This window comes from Aquarana catesbeiana, linkage group LG05 (assembly GCF_042186555.1).
Source record: "Aquarana catesbeiana isolate 2022-GZ linkage group LG05, ASM4218655v1, whole genome shotgun sequence".
In the NCBI taxonomy this organism is placed as follows: domain Eukaryota; kingdom Metazoa; phylum Chordata; class Amphibia; order Anura; family Ranidae; genus Aquarana; species Aquarana catesbeiana.
The window spans coordinates 187502590-187523088 of NC_133328.1; the positions used below are offsets into that span (position 1 = coordinate 187502590).

Here is a 20499-nt window from a genome sequence, read left to right on the forward strand (position 1 = left end):
ATTTAATTTGTAATAAAAGCATGCTGTATCTCTCGGCACTGCAATCTGTTTCGTATTTTCACTACGGCTGCTCTCTTATGGGTAACCTGTTTGTTTTTTTTTTCCTTTTCTTAATAAGGAAATTCTTTTTTGTTAGGAACAGTTAAAAAAGTGAGCTTTTGCTGGCAGTTAAATTATCACTGCATGTCTCTTTCTGTTTTTGACTACTTCTCTTTTAGGTTCATGTGTCAAAAGTTTTTAAAAGCTGCCCATAGCAGCCAGAATCCATCTGTCATTAAGTGCAGGTTAGAAAAAAAAGGAAACATGTAAGTGGTTCCTCCAGACCAGGGGTCTTCAAACTATGGCCCTCCAGTTGTTCAGGAACTACAATTCCCATCATGCCTAGTCATGTCTGTGAATGTCAGTGTTTTACAATGCCTCATGGGATGTGTAGTTCAGTAACAACTGGAGGGCCGTAGTTTGAGGATCCCTGCTCCAGACGATGCAATGTTTGATATCAGAAGGATAAGGGCATGTGTTTTTTATTAATTGGTTTAGTGCACAGATGTGACATATCTTGAAGGCAATCAAGAAAAAAAAAACAAAAAACAGATCATTAAAAGATGCCATAGAGTGGCAAACATTTACTAAGAATGATGGGCAGTGAGTGATCTGTTCTTCCTTGCTGCGATCTTCTCCCAACCTGCTCAATGAACAGGTGTAGGATTAAAGATATGCTCCCTTTTCCCATAGAAAGAAAAATGAATGATGATCATCATGCAGAAATTTCCCAACTTGTCACAAAATCTCAGCTTGTAATGAGTGTCTTTTTCTTTCAGGAATAATTGGTACCATCCTATAGTTAGCCCCTGCACAGTGTGACCACTGAAAGTGTTGCTCGAGTCTATTTCATCTGGTAACAAGGAATGGGATGTGTAAATAATCAATTACGATGTATTGTTAAATAAATATTTCAGGGCAAGTTAACAAGGAACTCTAATATGCAAATAACCAATTAAAGCAGTTTTTAAAGCGTAACTCTGGGTTTCTGAAAAGTCCCCCAATATGTAGTTATTTCTATTAATTACATAAACAATCTTAAAAATGTTTCTTAAGCCTGTCAAATCACTCACAAAGTTTACTAGATATCATGATTTGCTGCTGTTCCCAGTTTAAATGACATTATTACTTTTTTTCTTTGAAAGAAGAAGAAAGATATGTAGATGACCTCTCAGTAGAGTTCAGAGCAATTACTATATTGTATCATAAGCATAACAGTCAAAAATATTTTACTACACTATAGTAATTAGAGGAAAGCTGCATTTGTATTTTTTTTTAGGTTAACTAAAAAAATAAGTTTTTGTTGTAAACTGTCATCATTATTGCTGACAACTGACAATACATGCAATTTATTTAAATGCAGTTTTTCAAAAGCATCAGCTTGTGATTTTTCCCTAAATAATCACACAAAATCTGAAAAACAAAAATGTCCCCTCCCTAGATTTTGTCAATGATTGCCTTATTAGACATTTCAGAAATGGTTCTATCAAATCAACAGCTAAACTATTTCCTCATTCAGATTATACCTCCACAAGACCAGTAAGACTATTCTGGAACTGGAAAAATGTTTCTGGAACTGGAAAAATCAGTTTCCAGGTTGGGCAAAACTCCCACTAGTGCAGACTCAATATACTAGCAGGTAATTTCCATGGCAGCTATTATGACATCGCATGTTCCCACAGTCTGCAATGTAGTGAACGTGAACAATTATGCAGACTGGGCACCCCAAAAGGCTGTGTGAGAGGGCAAAGCAGTCATGTTGTTCAGAATTCTTAAGTCAGCCATGACATTTTGTAACAATAGGAGACATATAACAGCAGGATTCACTGTTACATAATCACAGGAAGGCATCCTATACAATTAACACATTTTTAGCTGCATTCCAAACTCCCTTATCTGTACTTTATTAGGATTTTCAGAATTAAACACAATCCACATGTTAAGCTGGCCATACATTATACAATATTCTTATTTAATTTCCTTTAGATTTACCTTCAGCTATATGGTGCAAGTGCCTACCTGCCTGCATACAAATTGAAAGTGTTTAGGTTTGACCTCATATATGGTTTTGGTAAATGTAAAAGAAAATTGTACAAGAAAATTGTATAATACATGGCCAGCCCAAGTTTCACACTAATAGCCATAATAAACCTTCAGTCTAAGCCTGAGTAATTGCGTAAAAGCCTTGAGTAAAAAACAAACAGATATCCTCTTAGCTAACCCCCCTTATTACATAGTTTAGCTGGAGTAGGTAGAGAATAAAAAATGCTGTATATCTTTTCTTGTCAAAACTTCAGTGTATTTTATAATTCCTGAGAAAATAACAGTAAAGCCATTATAAGGACATGTTTACCTGCATCATTTACTGTTTATCAGCAGCATTTTATGCCCAAACACCACTATACTAAGGGGTATAGGAAGTTTATTAGGCCAATCATCTTTCTTAGGTGAAATGGCAATTTCATACCCATTACCCATCATATTTGTGGTCATTCAAAAGGTAATTTCAAGCTGGGCAATCAATTAAACTTTACCAGACTGTAACCTGTAGATGTTTCAAGATATTAATATCTAAAGAAAACTGTATCTGTGGGAGGGCAGCTACATGGTCATAAACATGGTGACACCCCAGCGGCCATTCCTCGGACCTTCATAATCCTTTTACTATCAAAACAAGGAACATCAGTCAAGAGCTATGAGGGCCACTGATCCATCTTATGCTCATTGATTTGATTCTGCTGAACCAGGATGTTGTTAAGCATTTTCACCCTTAATTATTTTGTATTTCTCTGTTGCATTATTGTCTCTTTATTAATTTATAATACTCTTTGTATGAAAATATTCTGTTTGCACCATTTTACTTTTTCTATTATTAGGCAATATTTTGAAAAGTGTTAATATTGTCTCTCATGCACTAACACAAAACTTAACCACTTCAATACAGGGCACTTATACCATCTAGATATAAAAGGAAAAAAAGGGGCACACCAGCCTTGTGCATTATGCTTAGGATATGTATTTATTAAAAGTGATAAAAAAGAAAACTAATCACAAGCAACTGTAGAATTCTTGCAATATAAATAATCACCGAATAGGAGCAATCAGTCTGAGATGAACAATAAACTCCAGAGGTCACGGAGGAAATCACAGTGACCACTGCCAGCTGATGCGTTTCAAAGGGAAAACCCTTCTTCCTCAGAGCTCAGCTCAGCTTTTTCCTTCGAAACGCGTGACCGCTGGAGTGTATTTTTCATCTCAGACTCATTGCTGCTATTCGGTGATTATTTATATTGCAAGAATTCTACAGTTGTTTGTGAGTAGTTTTCTTTTTTATCACTTTTAATAAATACATATCCACAAGGCTGCTGTGCCCCTTTTTTTCCTTTTATATCTTTGATTGTTAGGATATCCCTATCCTTAAGGGCAGCAAGGCCTGTGACATTATATAGACTGTCCGGTAATCCACTCGTGCGCAGGAGCGTTTCTTTTTCTGCTATCACTTATACCTCCTTCCTGCCCAGACCAATTTTCAGCTTTCAGTGCTCTCACACTTTGAATGACAATTACTCAGTCATACTACACTGTACCCAAACAAAATTTTTCGCATTTTTTTCACACAAATATAACTTTCTTTTGGTGGTATTTAATCACCACTGGGTTTTTTATTTTTTTACAATATAAGTGAAAAAAGAGCAAACATTTTGAAAAATAAATAAAGAGAAATGGGGATGTGGCGCTACCTAAAATGACACAGTGTATGAGTATGGGGTAAATGATCAAATGTGAACCCAGTGCATCTGAACCCAATCTTAAGCTCACATCTCAATACAAATAAACTGGTTCTTATATATGTGATATAAATATCTACATGAAAATAATATGAACGTATAATAAACTATACCAAACATTTCAGAAATACACCTAAAAAATTATTTTCACAGTGCATACACCCTAATTATGAACCAGTCTAGGTGAATGCCAAAGTGTCCAAAGGATATATATATTTATAATGTCCAGTTCCCTCTAGTCCTGGTGAAGGTTAGTAATAGACAGATATTACAGCTTAAGCCAAAAGTCCATGTGACTGTGTGAAAATCATATATGTAACAAATCAATATAAATCATATATATTGCGTTTTATATAATCCAATCCGAGATTTCAAGGGTGTCTTTACCCAGCGCGTATAGTTCAAAAATAAAGGTGAGAAAACAACGTGACTTCTGTGCTCATGAAGATCTGGTGACTTCAGGTGCTCCCCCAGTGTGCCCCCACTCACCAATAGTAGTCACCCCTGCAGGGGTAATAAGCATAGAGTGGGTGGCTTTGGATGGATGATCCCCTTGGGTGTCTCAGCTTGTATTCCACACCTCCGTGATCCCGCTCCAGCACTCCCGTTCAGGGCCCCCCGACTTGCGCTCCAGCCCTGGGCACCTCTGTGTGCTTAGTTGCACCAGTAAGCCCTCTCCTCCCGGAAAAAAGAAACAAGGGACTCCCGTAGTGTAGTAGGTTCAATTTCGGAGCCAACGTTGGAATCCAGAATCCACAGAGCAAGGTTAGGAATGAGCTTTGTCAGCTTGACTGTTTCTTCTGCAGCTCCCAGCTGCTACATCCTCACAGGCTTGGGCCTTTGTATATCCTGACTTGGACAGTATGGTGTGACCTGCACCTTTCACGGCTCCCTTCATGCACTGAACTGCGTGACGAGTGCCTTTTCTACATCTACACTGTATCTGGTGATTTGACTCCTCCCATTCTTCAGATTTCTTTGGACTGTTTTTTAGCTCCGCATTATATTTTTTTTTATGTGACTTTGTGTTTGATATCAATGAACTTTGCTGGCCGCTTGCTTATTTTTAGTTCAGTGCGAATTTTTTCCTTGTTTTTTGGTATATTCTAAGAGGCATAATGATTCTTTTGACCATGTCATTTTTTCCACAAGTTTAAAAGAAATGTGGAAAGTAAATGAAAAATTTTTTTACACAAAGTTGTCAATTTATAAAATATTTCTACAAGATAGCATGTATATGGTAACAATTACACCCCAAAATACCATTTTCTACTCCTCCTGAGTATGGCAATACCACATGTGTGAGACTTTTACACAGCCTAGCCACATAAAGAGGCCCAACATCCAAGTAGCACCATCAGGCATTCTAGGAGCATAAATTACAAATATAATTTCCTGACTACCTATCACATCTGTGAAGACCCTGAAGTATGTAAAACGCCCCAAAAAATTACCCCACAAGACAGGTACTTGGGTACTCTGATAGGTCTGGAGACAGGTACTCGAGTACTCTGATGGGCTGCAGATAGGTATTCGGTTACTCTAATAGGCTTGAGACAGGTACCCGGGTACTCTGATGGGCTGGAGACAGGTACTTGGGTACTCTGATGGACCTGAGACAGGTACTTGGGTACTCTGATGGGCTTGAGACAGGTACTTGGGTACTCTGATGGGCTGCAGATATGTACTCTGATGGGCTGGAGACAGGTACTCAGGTACTCTGATGGGCTTGAGACAGGTACTCTGGTACTCTGATGGGCTGCAGATAGTAGACGAATTTAGCATCTTCTTTTTGAAGAAAAAAATTATGAATTTCAACTAATATGAAATAAATTATAATGAAAATAATGAATTAATTTGGCATGATTCGTTAATTCATTAACCACTTGCCGTCCGCCGCATGTACATATACGTCGGCAGAATGGCACGGACAGGCAAATGGGCGTACAGGTACGTCCCTTCAAATTTTCCGCCATGTGGTCACATGAGCACCGCCCGCGGCATGCACGCAACCCCGCCGAAAGCTCCGTGAGTGAGATCACATGTCCCGCGGACTCAATGTCCGCGGGGATACCCGCGATTGTCTCACGGAGAGGAAGAACAGAGAAATGCTGATGTAAACAAGCATTTCCCCGTTCTGCCTAGTGACACTGACACTGATCACAGCTCCCTGTAATCGGGAGCGGTGATCAGTGTTGTGTCACACGTAGCCCATCCCCCCCACAGTTAGAACACATCCCTAGTACACACTTAACCCCTGCAGTGGCCCCTCCTGGTTAAACCCTTCACTGCCAGTCACATTTACACAGTAATCAATTAATTTTTTATTGCATTGATCGCTGTATAAATGAGAATGGTCCCAAAATAGCACACAAAGTGTCCGATCTGTCTGCCATAATGTCGCAGTCACGATAAAAATTGCTGATCGCCACATTACTAGTAGTAAAAAAAAAAAATTATTAATAAAAATGCCACAAAACTATCCCCTATTTTGTAGATCCTATAACTTTTGCGCAAACCAATCAATAAACGCTTATTATGATTTTTTTTACCAAAAATATGTAGAAGAATACGTATCGGCCTGAGGAACTGAGGAAAAAAATGTTTTTTATATATTTTTGGGGGATATTTATTATAGCAAAAAGTAAAAAATATTGCTTTTTTTTAAAAAATGTCGCTCTTTTTTGTTTATAGCGCAAAAAATAAAAACTGCAGAGGTGATCAAATACCACCAAAAGAAAGCTCTATTTGTGAGAAAAAAAGGACGTCAATTTTGTTTGGGAGCCACGTCGCACGACTGCGCAATTGTCAATTAAAGCAATGCAGTGCCGAATCGCAAAAAGTGCTGTGGTCTTTGGCCAAAAATGACAAAATAAGGTGCAGCGCTAAAAAATTTAAACTAGTAGACTTCAAGGGATAAATGCGGAGGTATCAATAGAACAAATAGTCCTTCAGAGGAACAAAACAGTCCTATAATTGATAAATGTAGCAATAATAATGTCCAAGATATTCAGTGAGTATCCACCACACGTGTCAGCATGCCAATAGAGTGATTGATGAATGTGTCCAACACCGATACACTGAGTGGCCTCTCACCTAATGACCAGGACCCTTAAGTTATAAAGGGTCAATAAGGCATTTCCATAAGGGTCAATCAACAAGAGATCCTTTTTCAGATGCTGATAATCCGTCAGGAAACACTGGGGCAGTGGGTCAAGATGGCTCTAGGCTGGGCTGTAGGTGAGGCTGGTTCTCACATAGCATATGTAATGCAAAAAGAGGACAAAAATAGTGCTCTCTGTATTCTACAATTTATTAAAATAATGATAAAGGTAACACTTACAAAAGCGGCACTTCACAAGTGCCAGAACGAACACAGCATAAATATCGAAACACCGCCGTGTAGAGACACGGAGTGGAGCATGCGCGGTAGCAGCGGGTGACGTCACGCCGTTACGTTCTGGATGCGTTGCGTCCCAGTGGGCGGGGACTTCTTCAGCAGATGACGAGACTACGTGGGCACCCGCGCTATAAGGAGGTGAGTTGCCATAGCGACAATAGACGCTTCATAGCAGAGAGAAAGACCGGAAATGTCCCCTGTTAAAGCAAACAGGGAGAACGGAAACCGATCCAGAACGTAACGGCGTGACGTCACCCGCTGCTACCGCGCATGCTCCACTCCGTGTCTCTACACGGCGGTGTTTCGATATTTATGCTGTGTTCGTTCTGGCACTTGTGAAGTGCCGCTTTTGTAAGTGTTACCTTTATCATTATTTTAATAAATTGTAGAATACAGAGAGCACTATTTTTGTCCTCTTTTTGCATTACATATGCTATGTGAGAACCAGCCTCACCTACAGCCCAGCCTAGAGCCATCTTGACCCACTGCCCCAGTGTTTCCTGACGGATTATCAGCATCTGAAAAAGGATCTCTTGTTGATTGACCCTTATGGGAATGCCTTATTGACCCTTTATAACTTAAGGGTCCTGGTCATCAGGTGAGAGGCCACTCAGTGTATCGGTGTTGGGCACATTCATCAATCACTCTATTGGCATGCTGACACGTGTGGTGGATACTCACTGAATATCTTGGACATTATTATTGCTACATTTATCAATTATAGGACTGTTTTGTTCCTCTGAAGGACTATTTGTTCTATTGATACCTCCGCATTTATCCCTTGAAGTCTACTAGTTTAAATTTTTTAGCGCTGCACCTTATTTTGTAATTTTTGGATTAAGGGATTTGATTGTGTTGACCCTGGTGTACAGCTGCTTTGTAGTTTTTGCATATATGCGCTGATTTACTCGTCTCATTTTGTGGTCTTTGGCCAGCCAAATGGTCCGGGGCTTAAGTGGTTAAAGGTCTAAGGAAACAGCAGGTTGACTTATGCTGCGTACACACGAGCAGATTTCTCGTCGGAAAAAGATATGACGGCTTTTCCGACGGGATTCCGCTCAAGTTTGCCTTGCATACACACAGTCATGCAAAAGTTCGCTGAAATTACGACCGTCAAGAACGCGGTGACATACAACACTACGACGACATGAGAAAATGAAGTTCAATGCTTCCAAGCATGCGTCAAATTGTTTCCGAGCATACGTAGGGATTTTGCACGTCGAAATTACCACATTTTCGGATAGGAACTTTTCCCTACCAAAAAAATGAGAGCATGCTCTCAATCTTTTGCTGGCTGGAATTCCGCCAGCAAAAGACAGATGGAGCATACACACGGTCACATTTTCCGACGAAAAACTCTCATCGGTCTTTTGCAGGCCGAAATTCTGATCGTGTATACGCGGCATAAGAGTAAATCTTACAGCTCAATCAGCTGATTCATTTTGTGCTGGAGGTTGGATTTATAATACTGGCAAACTGCATTCCTGAGAACTGAGTGAGAAGGGTGTTGTATTTGAGCAGAGGAGATGAGTTTTGAGAAGCAGCAGAAGAGATATTATGTGTGTGTATGTGTGCTAATGGATTCAAGCTCTAAACATCAGGTTCCTCCTGGTACCATCAGCAGTGACACAGCATAACCACTTTCAACTACTATCAAAGTGCTTTCCTGAGAAGGGTGTTGTATTGCATTTGAGCAAAGGAGACAAGTTTTGAGAAGTAGCAGAAGAGACATTGTCATTGTGTGTTAATGGATTCAATAAACAAACGACTTTCAGAATTACGATTCGTTATTATATGTATATATATATATATATATATATATATATATATATATATATATATATATATATAATGAATTATCCAAAAACAAAACAATTAAACAATAAAATGAATCAATTCGTTGTAATGAATAACTATACTCTAAAGAAATAACGAATTATCCGAAAACGAATTAACGTAACATGACGAATATAACAGAACAAAATGATGTATTTCACAAATGAAAACAAAATGAACTAAATTACATTTTCCACCGTGCAAAAGTCTAGCAGATAGGCCATGCTGCTCACACCCGGTGCGTGCACGAGCGTTGAAAACGAGGACGACACATGTGACCGGCTGTGATTGGACACAGCCATTTTCATTGGCTCTTTATCCTGATCAGGGATGGGCTGTGTCCCGGTGACATGTCTCATCCCCGATCGCCGTGCTGTGGGCACCCGGGGAGAGCACGGGCACTGAGAACGGGCAAGCATCATGCGACGCCCACCCGGAGGGAGAAGAGGTTCCTGCTGGCTTCATTTTACAATACGCCAGTAGGGAAGTGGATAAAGAAACCCTGTCTCTTTGCAGAGCACTAAATCTCTGGGTATACCTGTCTGTGGTGACAATGGGGGACATTTACCAAAACTGGTGCACACAGAATATAGTACAGCTGTGCATAGTAACCAATCAGATTCTAGGTTTTATTGTCAAAGCCTAATTAAACAAGTTGAAGTTAGAAACTGATTGGCTACTATGCACAGCTACATCAGATTCTGTATGCACCAATTTTAGTAAATCTCTTTAAGTTTATATTACAGACATTTATTTAAAGTTTATAGCTAATATTGTGAATGTTTGATGTTTTACAACAAAAATATCCGGTGGCAGAGTAAAGAAGCAACTGTACAGTTATCGAAACCCAGCAGTGATCCATCTCACTTGGCTGCCACTTAGATTGTAGTTCCGCAAGCTGGAGAATCTTTGTGCAGGGTGAGGCTGAAAGCACTATTGTTGCATATTAATGACATCACTGTGTGTGTTTGATCAGTCATTGACCAGGGTCTGACACCACTTCTGTCACAGTGAATACCTTCACCTTCAACACTTATTGAGTCCTAATGTCTTGTCGGGTAAGCAAAGGAATGCCCAAGAGGGCATCACTGTTGGTCTATGCTTATGGCATCTGCTGATCTTAATCTGAACCTGTATAATGGCAATGCATCTTCCATGCCTTTGCTGCACATTACTGTTACTTCACAGCACATTGCATTTTGCAGTTGCAATTTAGAAACTGCTAGCCATCATCACTGATCACAAATAGAATAATTGTATACATTTTTACTTTGTTTATTACTTTGCTTCACAATTATGTTATATGATCTAATGAATAGCTATTCATCAAAAGTGGCAGGTATTGTGACAGTATTGGGATAGCTGCAAATGCAAAAGGAGTGGCAAGGGATTACTGGAATGATGAGTATATGGGGTGGGGGCTTTCTGTAAAGCCACTACTATTGATGCCTCTATCACTTATTTTCTGTCCTCTACATATACCAATTCGATATATGCGGCATATTCCATGATTAACATGGTTATCATACTGTATAATTGATAAACGAATACTGGACTTTATGGAACATTATGTTTGCAGATCATGTCTAATTTTAATTGGACCATAGATGACCATATTGCTGACCAGTGCATACAGTAGAGTATATTGTAGGTATTTTTTATGAAACAAGATTTAAAACGTTTTGATCAATCAGGGATTTAAAAACATCTGCCACTACATTCTTCAGAGTTTTTTTATTATAGTCTTGTACAGATACCTTTAGATTTTCTGTAACCTAAATGACTCACAGACTCCCTTTCTCAGATGACATATTTTTTTCCTTTAAGGTTGTTCTGTCTGGGAGACTGACCACAGTTTCATTGTATGACCATCAAAAATATTCCTTTCACAAGTTCTAGCTGCAATCTTCAGCTAACATGTTTTACTTTTATTACAAAAAGACAGAAATATTCCTGCACCGTGGATTAGAAGCAAGACATTATTTTGACAGTTGTACCCATTTTATGTGGAAATTACAAGAATACTGGCATAGTGTTCTCATTCCTCTGCAAAATTTCTGCTGATGGTAGTGATTTCCGACGCACTTTACTCTGCCAAAACTGATCTCACTTAGTAATTCCCAGGGACACTATGTAGAGAAAGATACTACTGCCTTATAATGAAAATAAGAAAGAATTACTTATTTTTTCACAGATACAGTGGAATTAGACTCCCTTCATCTTTAATGCAAGACAAATAAATATGTGCCTACAATGACAAATGGTGCAATATTCACAACTGAAACATGCACATAACATATATATATTAGATTTTTTTTATAAGAAACAAATGATTGCGGATGACACACTTTTGTGATAAACCTTGTTCTTTTTCATGGGGCAAAGAAGAATTTAGTTTAGTGTGTCTAATTCCTAATGTTTTCTGGTCCTCATACTTTTGTATATATATATATAGAAATGGGTAATCAACTAACTAGCTATACTTACTAGGTCGAAATTCCCCCAGGGCAGTGTCCAGCCCCCCATGTTATTTGTTTCACAATTCCAACGCTGAATTTTAGTAATGTTTGCTGAACCCACCTTGAACCAAACCCAGGTATCATCATTACTAGAGATTCTTTAAAATTATTTCACAATTCATTTTTCTCCCATTTTTGTTTCTTACAGCCCCTTAAAACATTTCTATCACCAGAGGACAACTCATAAATAAATAAGAAAGTATAAAAGAAAGGAACCTAACCAAGAAATTAACAGAAGCCAGTAAAATTGTGCAGGTACTATACGACCTATGGACACGCATGTTCTGTAGTCCCATGCAGCAGTTCTTTTTCTTTCTTGCACACATACATCTATAGAGCTTTTTCTGACTTCTTCTTTAGCACAGGCCCCAGCATGTGTTGGATTTGTATTTTTTAGGTTTTCCCTATTCCACAGGTCACTGGGCACAAAGAAAGAGGGGCACTGATTATCTAGTGAGCTGATTATGTAGCACTTAAGCTGGGTATACATGAGCTGAAAATTGTCTGAAAACGTTCATGTGTATGCTGGGAGCCTGAGCCAGCCACTCCTGCACCCTCCACAGCCCAGCACAGAGAGGGGGGGGGGACAGAGCAGACAGCGGTGACTGATGCCGCGTACACACGGGCGGACTTTTCGATGGACTAGGTCTGGCAGACTTTTCGACGGACTTTCTGATGGACTTTCCGAATGAATGGACTTGCCTACACATGATCAACCAAAGTCCGACGGATTCGTACGTGATGACGTACGACCGGACTAAAACAAGGAAGTTCATAGCCAGTAGCCAAAAGCTGCCCTAGTGTCGTTTTTTGTCCGTTGGACTAGCATACAGACGAGCGGGCTTTTCGACCGGACTCAAGTCCGTTGGAAAGATTTGAAACATGTTTCATTTCTAGGTCCGTCGAACTTTTAGGGAAAAAAAGTCCGCTGGAGCCCACACACGATCGAATTATCCGACGGACTCTGGTCCGCCGGACCAAGTCTGTCATAAAGTCTGCTTGTGTGTATGTGGCATGATAGGCATTAGCTCTTTGCTCAGTGCAGTGGAGAGAACTGAATGATTACCTAGCATCCACAAATCCACACTTCTCTTTTTTAAAGACTGTTTCTGAAGACATTAAGGCTTTGAACACATTTAATTTCAAATGTTTTGCTTATATCCAATCTTATACATTGAGTAAGCCTGAGGATCCAGTCAAAAAGGACATAGTGTTAATAACGGTTATCACTGGTACTTGAGAACAAACCACCTAGTAGAGATTGGCCCTATATGAATTTTGGTGCTAGGTCTTGCCTATGTAGCTTTGATTGTCTCACTGAAATGCTGCACTTTCATGCATCATGTAGTATTATTTTTTTTGTTCTACAAAACCTTATTATTAAAAATTTTAGAAATAATTTTACTGACTTTTTAAGGCATTTATTCAAAAAAGAGTTTTTTACACTGATGACTGCAATTTGCAGATTAACTGAGAGTTAAACATGCTAGTAAGTGATAGGCAAAGGTGTGAATAACAGTCTTGACTTCCTCATCACACTTTTTCAAAAGTGCTAAACATGAAATAGATTGATAAAGCAAAATTGTGTTACAAGAGAAATTCAGTTTTACCTCCTTTGGGGTACTTCTTTCATTTCTATGTATGGAATAGTCAAATGCAATGTGCTTAAGCTGATAACACACAAACAATTATAATTTCTCTTGTCTCTATTGAACACATCCATTAAATATTCACAGTGCTGGAGAGAAAAATAAGTGAACCCTTGAAGTTAATAGCTGGTCAAAACTCCTTTGCAGCAATGACTTCAAGCAAGTACTTTTGATAGCTCTGAATCACACCTGCACACTATTCAAAAGGAATTTTTTGACCATTGCTCTTTGCAAAACCACTTCAGCTTGGACACATTTGTAGGATGTCTGGTGTTTAGGACTCCCTTGAGGTCATTCCACAGCATCTCTATGGGGTTTGGGTCTGGGCTCTGATTGGGCCACTCCAAAAGATGCATTTTCTTTGTCTGAAGCTAGTTTGTGAAGTATTTACTTCAATGCTTATGGTCATTGTACTGCTGCATCACTCAACTTCTACTAAGCTTCAGCTGTCATAGAGCACTATGACATTATCCCGTAGGATATTTTGGAATCCTTGGAATTCATTTTTCCATCGATGATGGCAAGTGTTACAGGTCCTGAGGCAGCGAAGCAAGCCCAAATCATAATGTTCCCTCCACCATACTTCACCACTGGGATGATGTTTTGATGTTAGTAAACTATGCCCTTTGTGCTCCATACATAGTGCTGATTATTCTTCCCACACAATTAAACTTTTGTGACATCAGTCCATAAAACATTTTCCCAGCAGCGCTGCAGTTTGCCAAAGTGCTCCTTGGCAATCTTCAGGCAAGCAGCTTAGGGAGCAGCAGCTTCCTCCATGGTGTTCTGTCATACACACCCTGCCTGTTTAAAGACTTACATATGGAAGACTCATGAACATGGATGTTTGCCAGCTCCAGCAGTGTCTTCAAGCCTTTAGGTGTTACTTGTGGGTTGTTCTTCACTTTATTGAGGATTATGCATTGTGCCGTGAGAGACATCTTGGCTGGGCAAGGACTTCTAGGAAGAGTAGCCACAAACGGTCGACTGATAGATGCCTAAACACTTTAAGATTTCTTTGTATCCTTTTCCAGCCTGTTGAATGTATGTCCTCAGATAGCTCCTATCTTGGTTCACATCAGCTGATGAGGCGACTGAGCTGAAACTATATATATATATATATATATATATATATATATATATATATATATATATATATGTGTGAGAAGTGTACTCAATTTTGTGACATACTGTATATATTAAAATGAAATTATTAATAGTAAAATAAAAGACATTCAAACACCAGAAAATAGTGAGCATAAAGATATAAGTGAACAGTTAACCAAATGACAAAATACCTAACCATCTAACTATAATACAATATACACAACATTTACAAGATGAGGAACATAGGTCACAGGAAATACCAGAGATGGAAGGGGGAGCTAGGATCATGTACAAGGCAAGCATAAATAAGGCAGCAGGGTGCAGGGTACAGGATGCAGGATCAGGAGCAGGATAAACGGCAAGCAGCATCTGACTTGGTACAGCAAAGCAAAATTGACACGAAGAGTACTAGCAGGGGAGAGACTAAATACCCTCCTAGCAACCAGCATCAGGTGGAGACCGATTACCTGGCTGCTGGGATACACATGCTGGTGAACACAACATGGTGGAACTACAACTTTCCGCTGTGGAAAGCACAATGCCACCAGCAGGTGACCCAGATCCTGACAGTCTGAGTTTATTTAATCAATCAAAGTAGCTCTAAACCACACCTCCAAACTCATTTCATCAACTGGACTTCAGGAAGTTGATTTACTAAAACTGGAGAGTTCAAAATCTGGTGCAGCCATGCATGGTAGCCAATCAGTGTCTAACTTCAGCTTGTTCAATTAAGCTTTGATAAAAAAAAACCTGGAAGCTGGTTGGTTTCTATGCAGACCTACACCATATTTGGCACTCTCCAGTTTTAGTAAATCAACCCTCAAATGTGAAAACTAGTGACTTTAATTAGCTTTTATTGAAGTAATTAGTCTATGAATTCACTTACTTTTTCCACTAGTGCTGTAAATGTTTAGTGGGTGTTTTGTTTAGTGGGTGGTTTGTGTTATATAAGCTTAAGCACACATGTTTGTCTATTCTTGTGACTTAGATGAAAATCAGATAACATTTAATGTCAAATTAGTGCATAAAAACAGTTAATTTCAAAGGGTAGACATACTTTTTCTTGCCTCTTTACATACAGTATAGACAGAATTTCTTTACATGTCTCTAGAAAAATGGTTGTGATTATCCTACCTGTCAATGATTGCACACATGTCAATACTGATGTTTGCAAAGCTCCCTTGCTTTCCCCGCTCTATGGCATGAAGGTCGACCAACTGGTTATCCACGTGGATGAGCTGCATGCACCCTTGAAAGAAGTTTTCAAACAAAGGGCGATCAGTATTGTTCGTCTTGGAATAGAAGCCTAAAGGAAAACAAATTTTTAAACAATTAAGATATATTGTATATGTATAATAATCATAAATATTTACTGTATATGTATAATCACATTGATAACAGAAACAAGATTTTAATGACAGAGTATTGAATTTTGGTTACATGTTAACCCAGTTGTGTAAACAATTACTATGTCATTTGCAACATTCTGTTCATCCTTCTTCATAAACATAAGTATAAAATAGTAATCAAAGCAAGAGAAAGGTAAAGAATATGTTCTATTTAGCAAGCTATGTATTTATTTCTTTTAACAATAAATACTGACAACAAATGGTTACATTTTGCCTGCGAAAAAAAGTGGCAAGTGCACTCAGGAAATCTATCAATAATAATCAAACACAGAAAAGGTCAAGATCAGAAAAAACTGAAAAAAATCATTATGTTATCAGTTATATTATAGTGTTTATAACATCTGTACACAAAACAAACCTGCATTATACCAATATTTTTTGGGGTTATAAAATATGCATTTCTTCAAGGCTAAAATGTATTGCATTGTATGCTTTGCTTATTATGTGTTTTGTTAAATGTTTACATTTTTAAAATGTCTGGTATGATGCTAGTAAACAGTTTAATTACCCAAAAATGTGCTTTCTTTCTGATACTCTTAAGCTGGCCATACACTATATAACTTTCTTATTCAGTTTTCTTTAGATTTACCTTCAATTGTGTAGTGCAAGGGCCTGACTGAGTGCATACAAATTAAAAGTGTTTCGGTTTAACCTTGTATTATATGGTTTTGGTAAATCTAAAGGAAAGTTGTACGAGAAAATTGTATAGTGTAATGCCAGCCTTAGGCATTGTTTGATTGACTTTGGCCTTGTGGAAAATGCACCTTGCTTTTGACATCAGTTTGAGACGCTTCTGAGATCATTTAGAAATTATTGATGGATGAATTTGCCCTGCAATTGACCTACATATGACCTGCATTTGACCTGCTTAAAACTGTTTATTTATTCCTATAGATTTGTATGGGGAGAAAAGCGGTTTTGTAAGCAAACTTGTTGGCACAAGCCTTTAAGCATGTCATGCTTTTATGTCTGAATATGGCATGTGAGTTCATTGTGCACGAGTAATTACAGCTTTAATAGCACACACATGAGCATTAGGAGCATAATGTGTCTTCACTGTGAGCTTTTGTCCTGTATGACTATCCAATCATGTATAAGGAATAATAAAAAAAAAATATTTTTGCAAACAAATATTTGGTTGATTAAAAGGAACATCACCATACATTATTTATTGAGCTCAATGAACATTCACTTTGCAAAGTGAACACTCACTTAGTCAAGTAAACAGCCTTTGCCCCTTTAACAGACCAGTCCTCATAATGTTCTTGTTTAGATTTTACCTGACTGCCCTAACTTCAGGCCTCCCTTAAACAGAGTAATCTACTAATGGAAGCATTCAGGAGAACAAGAACACAAGTCACCATCCGGACTAAAACCCTTTTGCTGATTTTCAGTGGATGTTAAGAATATGTGCTTAGCTTTCAGTTTAAGTCCATGCTGTGGGGCCATTTTAGGATAGTATTGGGAGCAAGATGTTATAAGATATGTAGATTTCAAGGAATATGTTCACCATTAGTATATTTTACAAGTTGCACCATATCTAGTGTGTAACAAGTTACATGATCCAGTACCCCTTCACATCCTCCCTCATGACAGAGGGTAGGGATTCCTTTCCCCTGCAGCTGCTGTCAATTTAGAGGCAAATATATATTTACTGTTTTACAAAATAATATGGAAAAATAATGATAAGGCCACTTCAAGGTAAAGAAAAGGTCATGAACATAAAATGCAATCATAACAAACATATTACACGATTGAGAGCAATAAAAAAACAAAAAGGTAGTGGTTATGGCAAATAATTCACATATAAGTTGACATGTAAGCAAAATGTGGTAAAATAAGTAATGCCAAGACTTACATTAATAGGAGGTGAGGTGGCACAATAAATAAAGAGGAAAAAGGGAGAAGAAAAAGAGGAAAAGAAAGAGAGGAATGATGGTCTAAAGAGAGGGAAATCTCAGGGACTGAAATAATAATTTTTAAAAAAGGGCTATCCGCCAGAAGATAGCACTGAAGCCAACTGTTGGGGGAGGTTTGAAAGGTTCTGAAGGAGTCTCTATGCCGTCCTATTCAAGGACTGGGACAATGGGTCGCTGAACCACCATCAGATGATAAAAAACCTACTGTCATATTTAAAATCTATGCAGCTTTGTGGGGATCCACCTGCATAGCTACAAGTTTTTTTTTGCAGATATGTTATAGTTTTTATTAGAATATGAGTCTACGGATCAGCACCCTCTTATTTCATTGACCCTTCCTCGAGCTTCCTAACTAAAAGCCCATATGGAGGTATGGTAAAAAGCTGGAGGACATGTCTGCAGGAGCCTGACATTGCACCTGCGATCCACTGATCGTGGGCGCAATGCTTTGCAGGATCCTGTGGAAAAAAACATATTAAATGCAATTTTTTCCTGTAAAAATATGTTTATTATTTTTTCTTTAAAGGTAAACTTAGTCCCTTTCGCTGCCACCACTCTTTGCCAGCAAAAGAGTTTAATCCACAGGAGGCTTTATAGATTGTAATATTTAGATACAAGGAGGTTTGGGTTTAGTGACTTATTTTATGCATAAGGACCTAAGGGCCACAAGTTACACCCTAATAGATAAAAAAAGACCAATCTTAGACTTTGATAAACTTTTTTGTTTCCTTAAGACCAGTAATATAGTAAACAAGAGCCTTGACCTCAAAAATGCTAATGTTTGATTACTTTTATGAAACCAAATTAACCTAAATTACTTAATACACAGCCTAAACGCTGAACAGTAATGAAACACTATCGGGAAGAAATGTACTGTATAATGAGCATCGCAGAGTTACTGTCACTAACACCCAGCTGTGAGATGATGCCAGTAATTGTCCATTTCCTTTACTGTGTACAAATATGTCAAAGCCACACTGCTTGAATAATCAACAGAAAAGTTAAATGTGAAAATAGCAAATGCTTTGGATCAGTGGTCTCCTTCCATCTATCTATCTATCTGGTCTGTATTATTTTCCTAAAATTGCATGCATGTTGCTTACAGTTTTCCTGTTCACAATCAAAGATGAAAGCATTGTAATGGAGCAGTGTTCCAGAATCCTGACATCTCTGCAAGATTTGCAAGGCAACTTTATGTAGGAAACCTTAGTTATTGAAGTGTCATTATTCTGAAGAGACACACTGCTATGTATTCGGGAAATCAATGTGCCTTCTAGATGATTTAGTCCCTGACCATCTGGCAGGTTACTGAAGAGCAGATAGTTTTTCAGGATAGCTATTTTTCATATCTACAAAGTTAAGCAACAGTAACGGACAGTGGCTCATTGGTAAAGCAACACACTTAGTAAACATTTTAAATATTCAACCATTTGCTTTCTGTTTCCCGTGAACCTGCCAGTAGTCTTTTAAAAGATTAGGTGGTTGGTTCAGTAAAATGAATTTAAATTTGAGCCACATTTCATTTTTTTAGTAAACAGGTAGAAAGAAACATCACTGATAAAAATGACCTTATAAAACGCAATTTTAACCATCCATGAATTGAAATGTATCACTGAAAATGTAAATACCAATATAAATATGGTATTTTAAGAATATTTGCAGTAAATAAAAAAGCTTCTGCAAATTATAGACCAGAAAATCTTTCGGCTGTCTATACAATCCATAGCTCCCAACTGTAACTTTTTTATAAATCAAATCCCTCTGTCCCTCTTTTCTCCTTAAGTTGTCCCTCTTTTTTGTCAGATGTATAGACCTCTATATAAAACTGTTCTCTTTAAAGTGATTATAAATTATTATTTTTTATATAAAATAAAAAAGATGTCATACTTACCTGGTATTCTGCAGAGCAGTCCTCTACCTCCTTTTCTGGAGTCTGTACTGAGGGAGCACCTGTGTGACCACACTCATGAGCCAGGCTGTGTGAGTCAAAAGACACACATAGAACTGGTAAGCCATGCCCCCACTCCCTCCTCACGGGAGTTTGACTGACAGCTGCAGCATCCTATCATTCTCCTTGCTGCCTGTGTCTCCTGTGAGAGCAGGAAGAAAAGTAGTGGAAAAGATTCATCTGGGACAGCATTGGATCAGTGAGAGGAGTCAGGTGAGTGTTTAGGGATGGGGGGTGTGGGAAAACAGATAGTGGGGTGTTTTTTTACCTTAATGCATGCACTTAATAACCACTTTAACTATCAAAAGTGTTAAACTACACTAAATCTTTTCAGTACCAGTCGGCCTCTGTACTGGGTGCCTCCGAGCCAGATCCTCCTTAGACTTCCTGCCCTGCTTCAGGGTTCTCTGGAAATAGGTCCCCAAGCTGCAGCTGGAGCTGGGACCAAAATGGATTTGTTGTATTCTGCAGTTAACAGCCTAGAGGGCCTGAGCCCTCATGCCGAGGTTTCCCCCATCAGAACAAGGGCCCTTCTGTTCCAGTCCCCAGAATATTTATGCACACCTAAGCCCTCTGCTGGCCACTCTTCCTTTTAGGGGTTGGCTGAGGCTGCATGCGTATGCAGGTAAGGGTCTGCCTCCCTCACCCACTAAATTCTGGGACCTATCATAGTCCAGGCCGAAGCAGCAGAACCCAGAATAGCCAAAAGCACTTGAACACTGCTCATCTGCTGCAGTGGAGACAAAAACTAAATTTATCTCAATTCTAGCAACTTGGCTAGGAGAGTGCTACAATAGTTTATGTTTTCATTAGTTAATGTTTCTTGTTAAAAAAAAACAAAAAAAACAGTTCCAGCTCATCTTGACTGAGTTTTCAATGTAAGCA

The 20499-nt window shown here is 38.6% G+C and overlaps 1 protein-coding gene across 1 annotated transcript in view; it reads right to left on the bottom strand.

Moving 5' to 3' along the window:
• Positions 1-20499, bottom strand: part of CNTNAP2 (contactin associated protein 2) — a 2786505-nt gene that overhangs the window by 1036068 nt on the left and 1729938 nt on the right. Inside the window, exon 10 of the mRNA XM_073630449.1 lies at positions 15473-15644. Coding sequence (XP_073486550.1) covers positions 15473-15644 — 172 coding nt within the window. The remainder of the gene's footprint in view (positions 1-15472; positions 15645-20499) is intronic.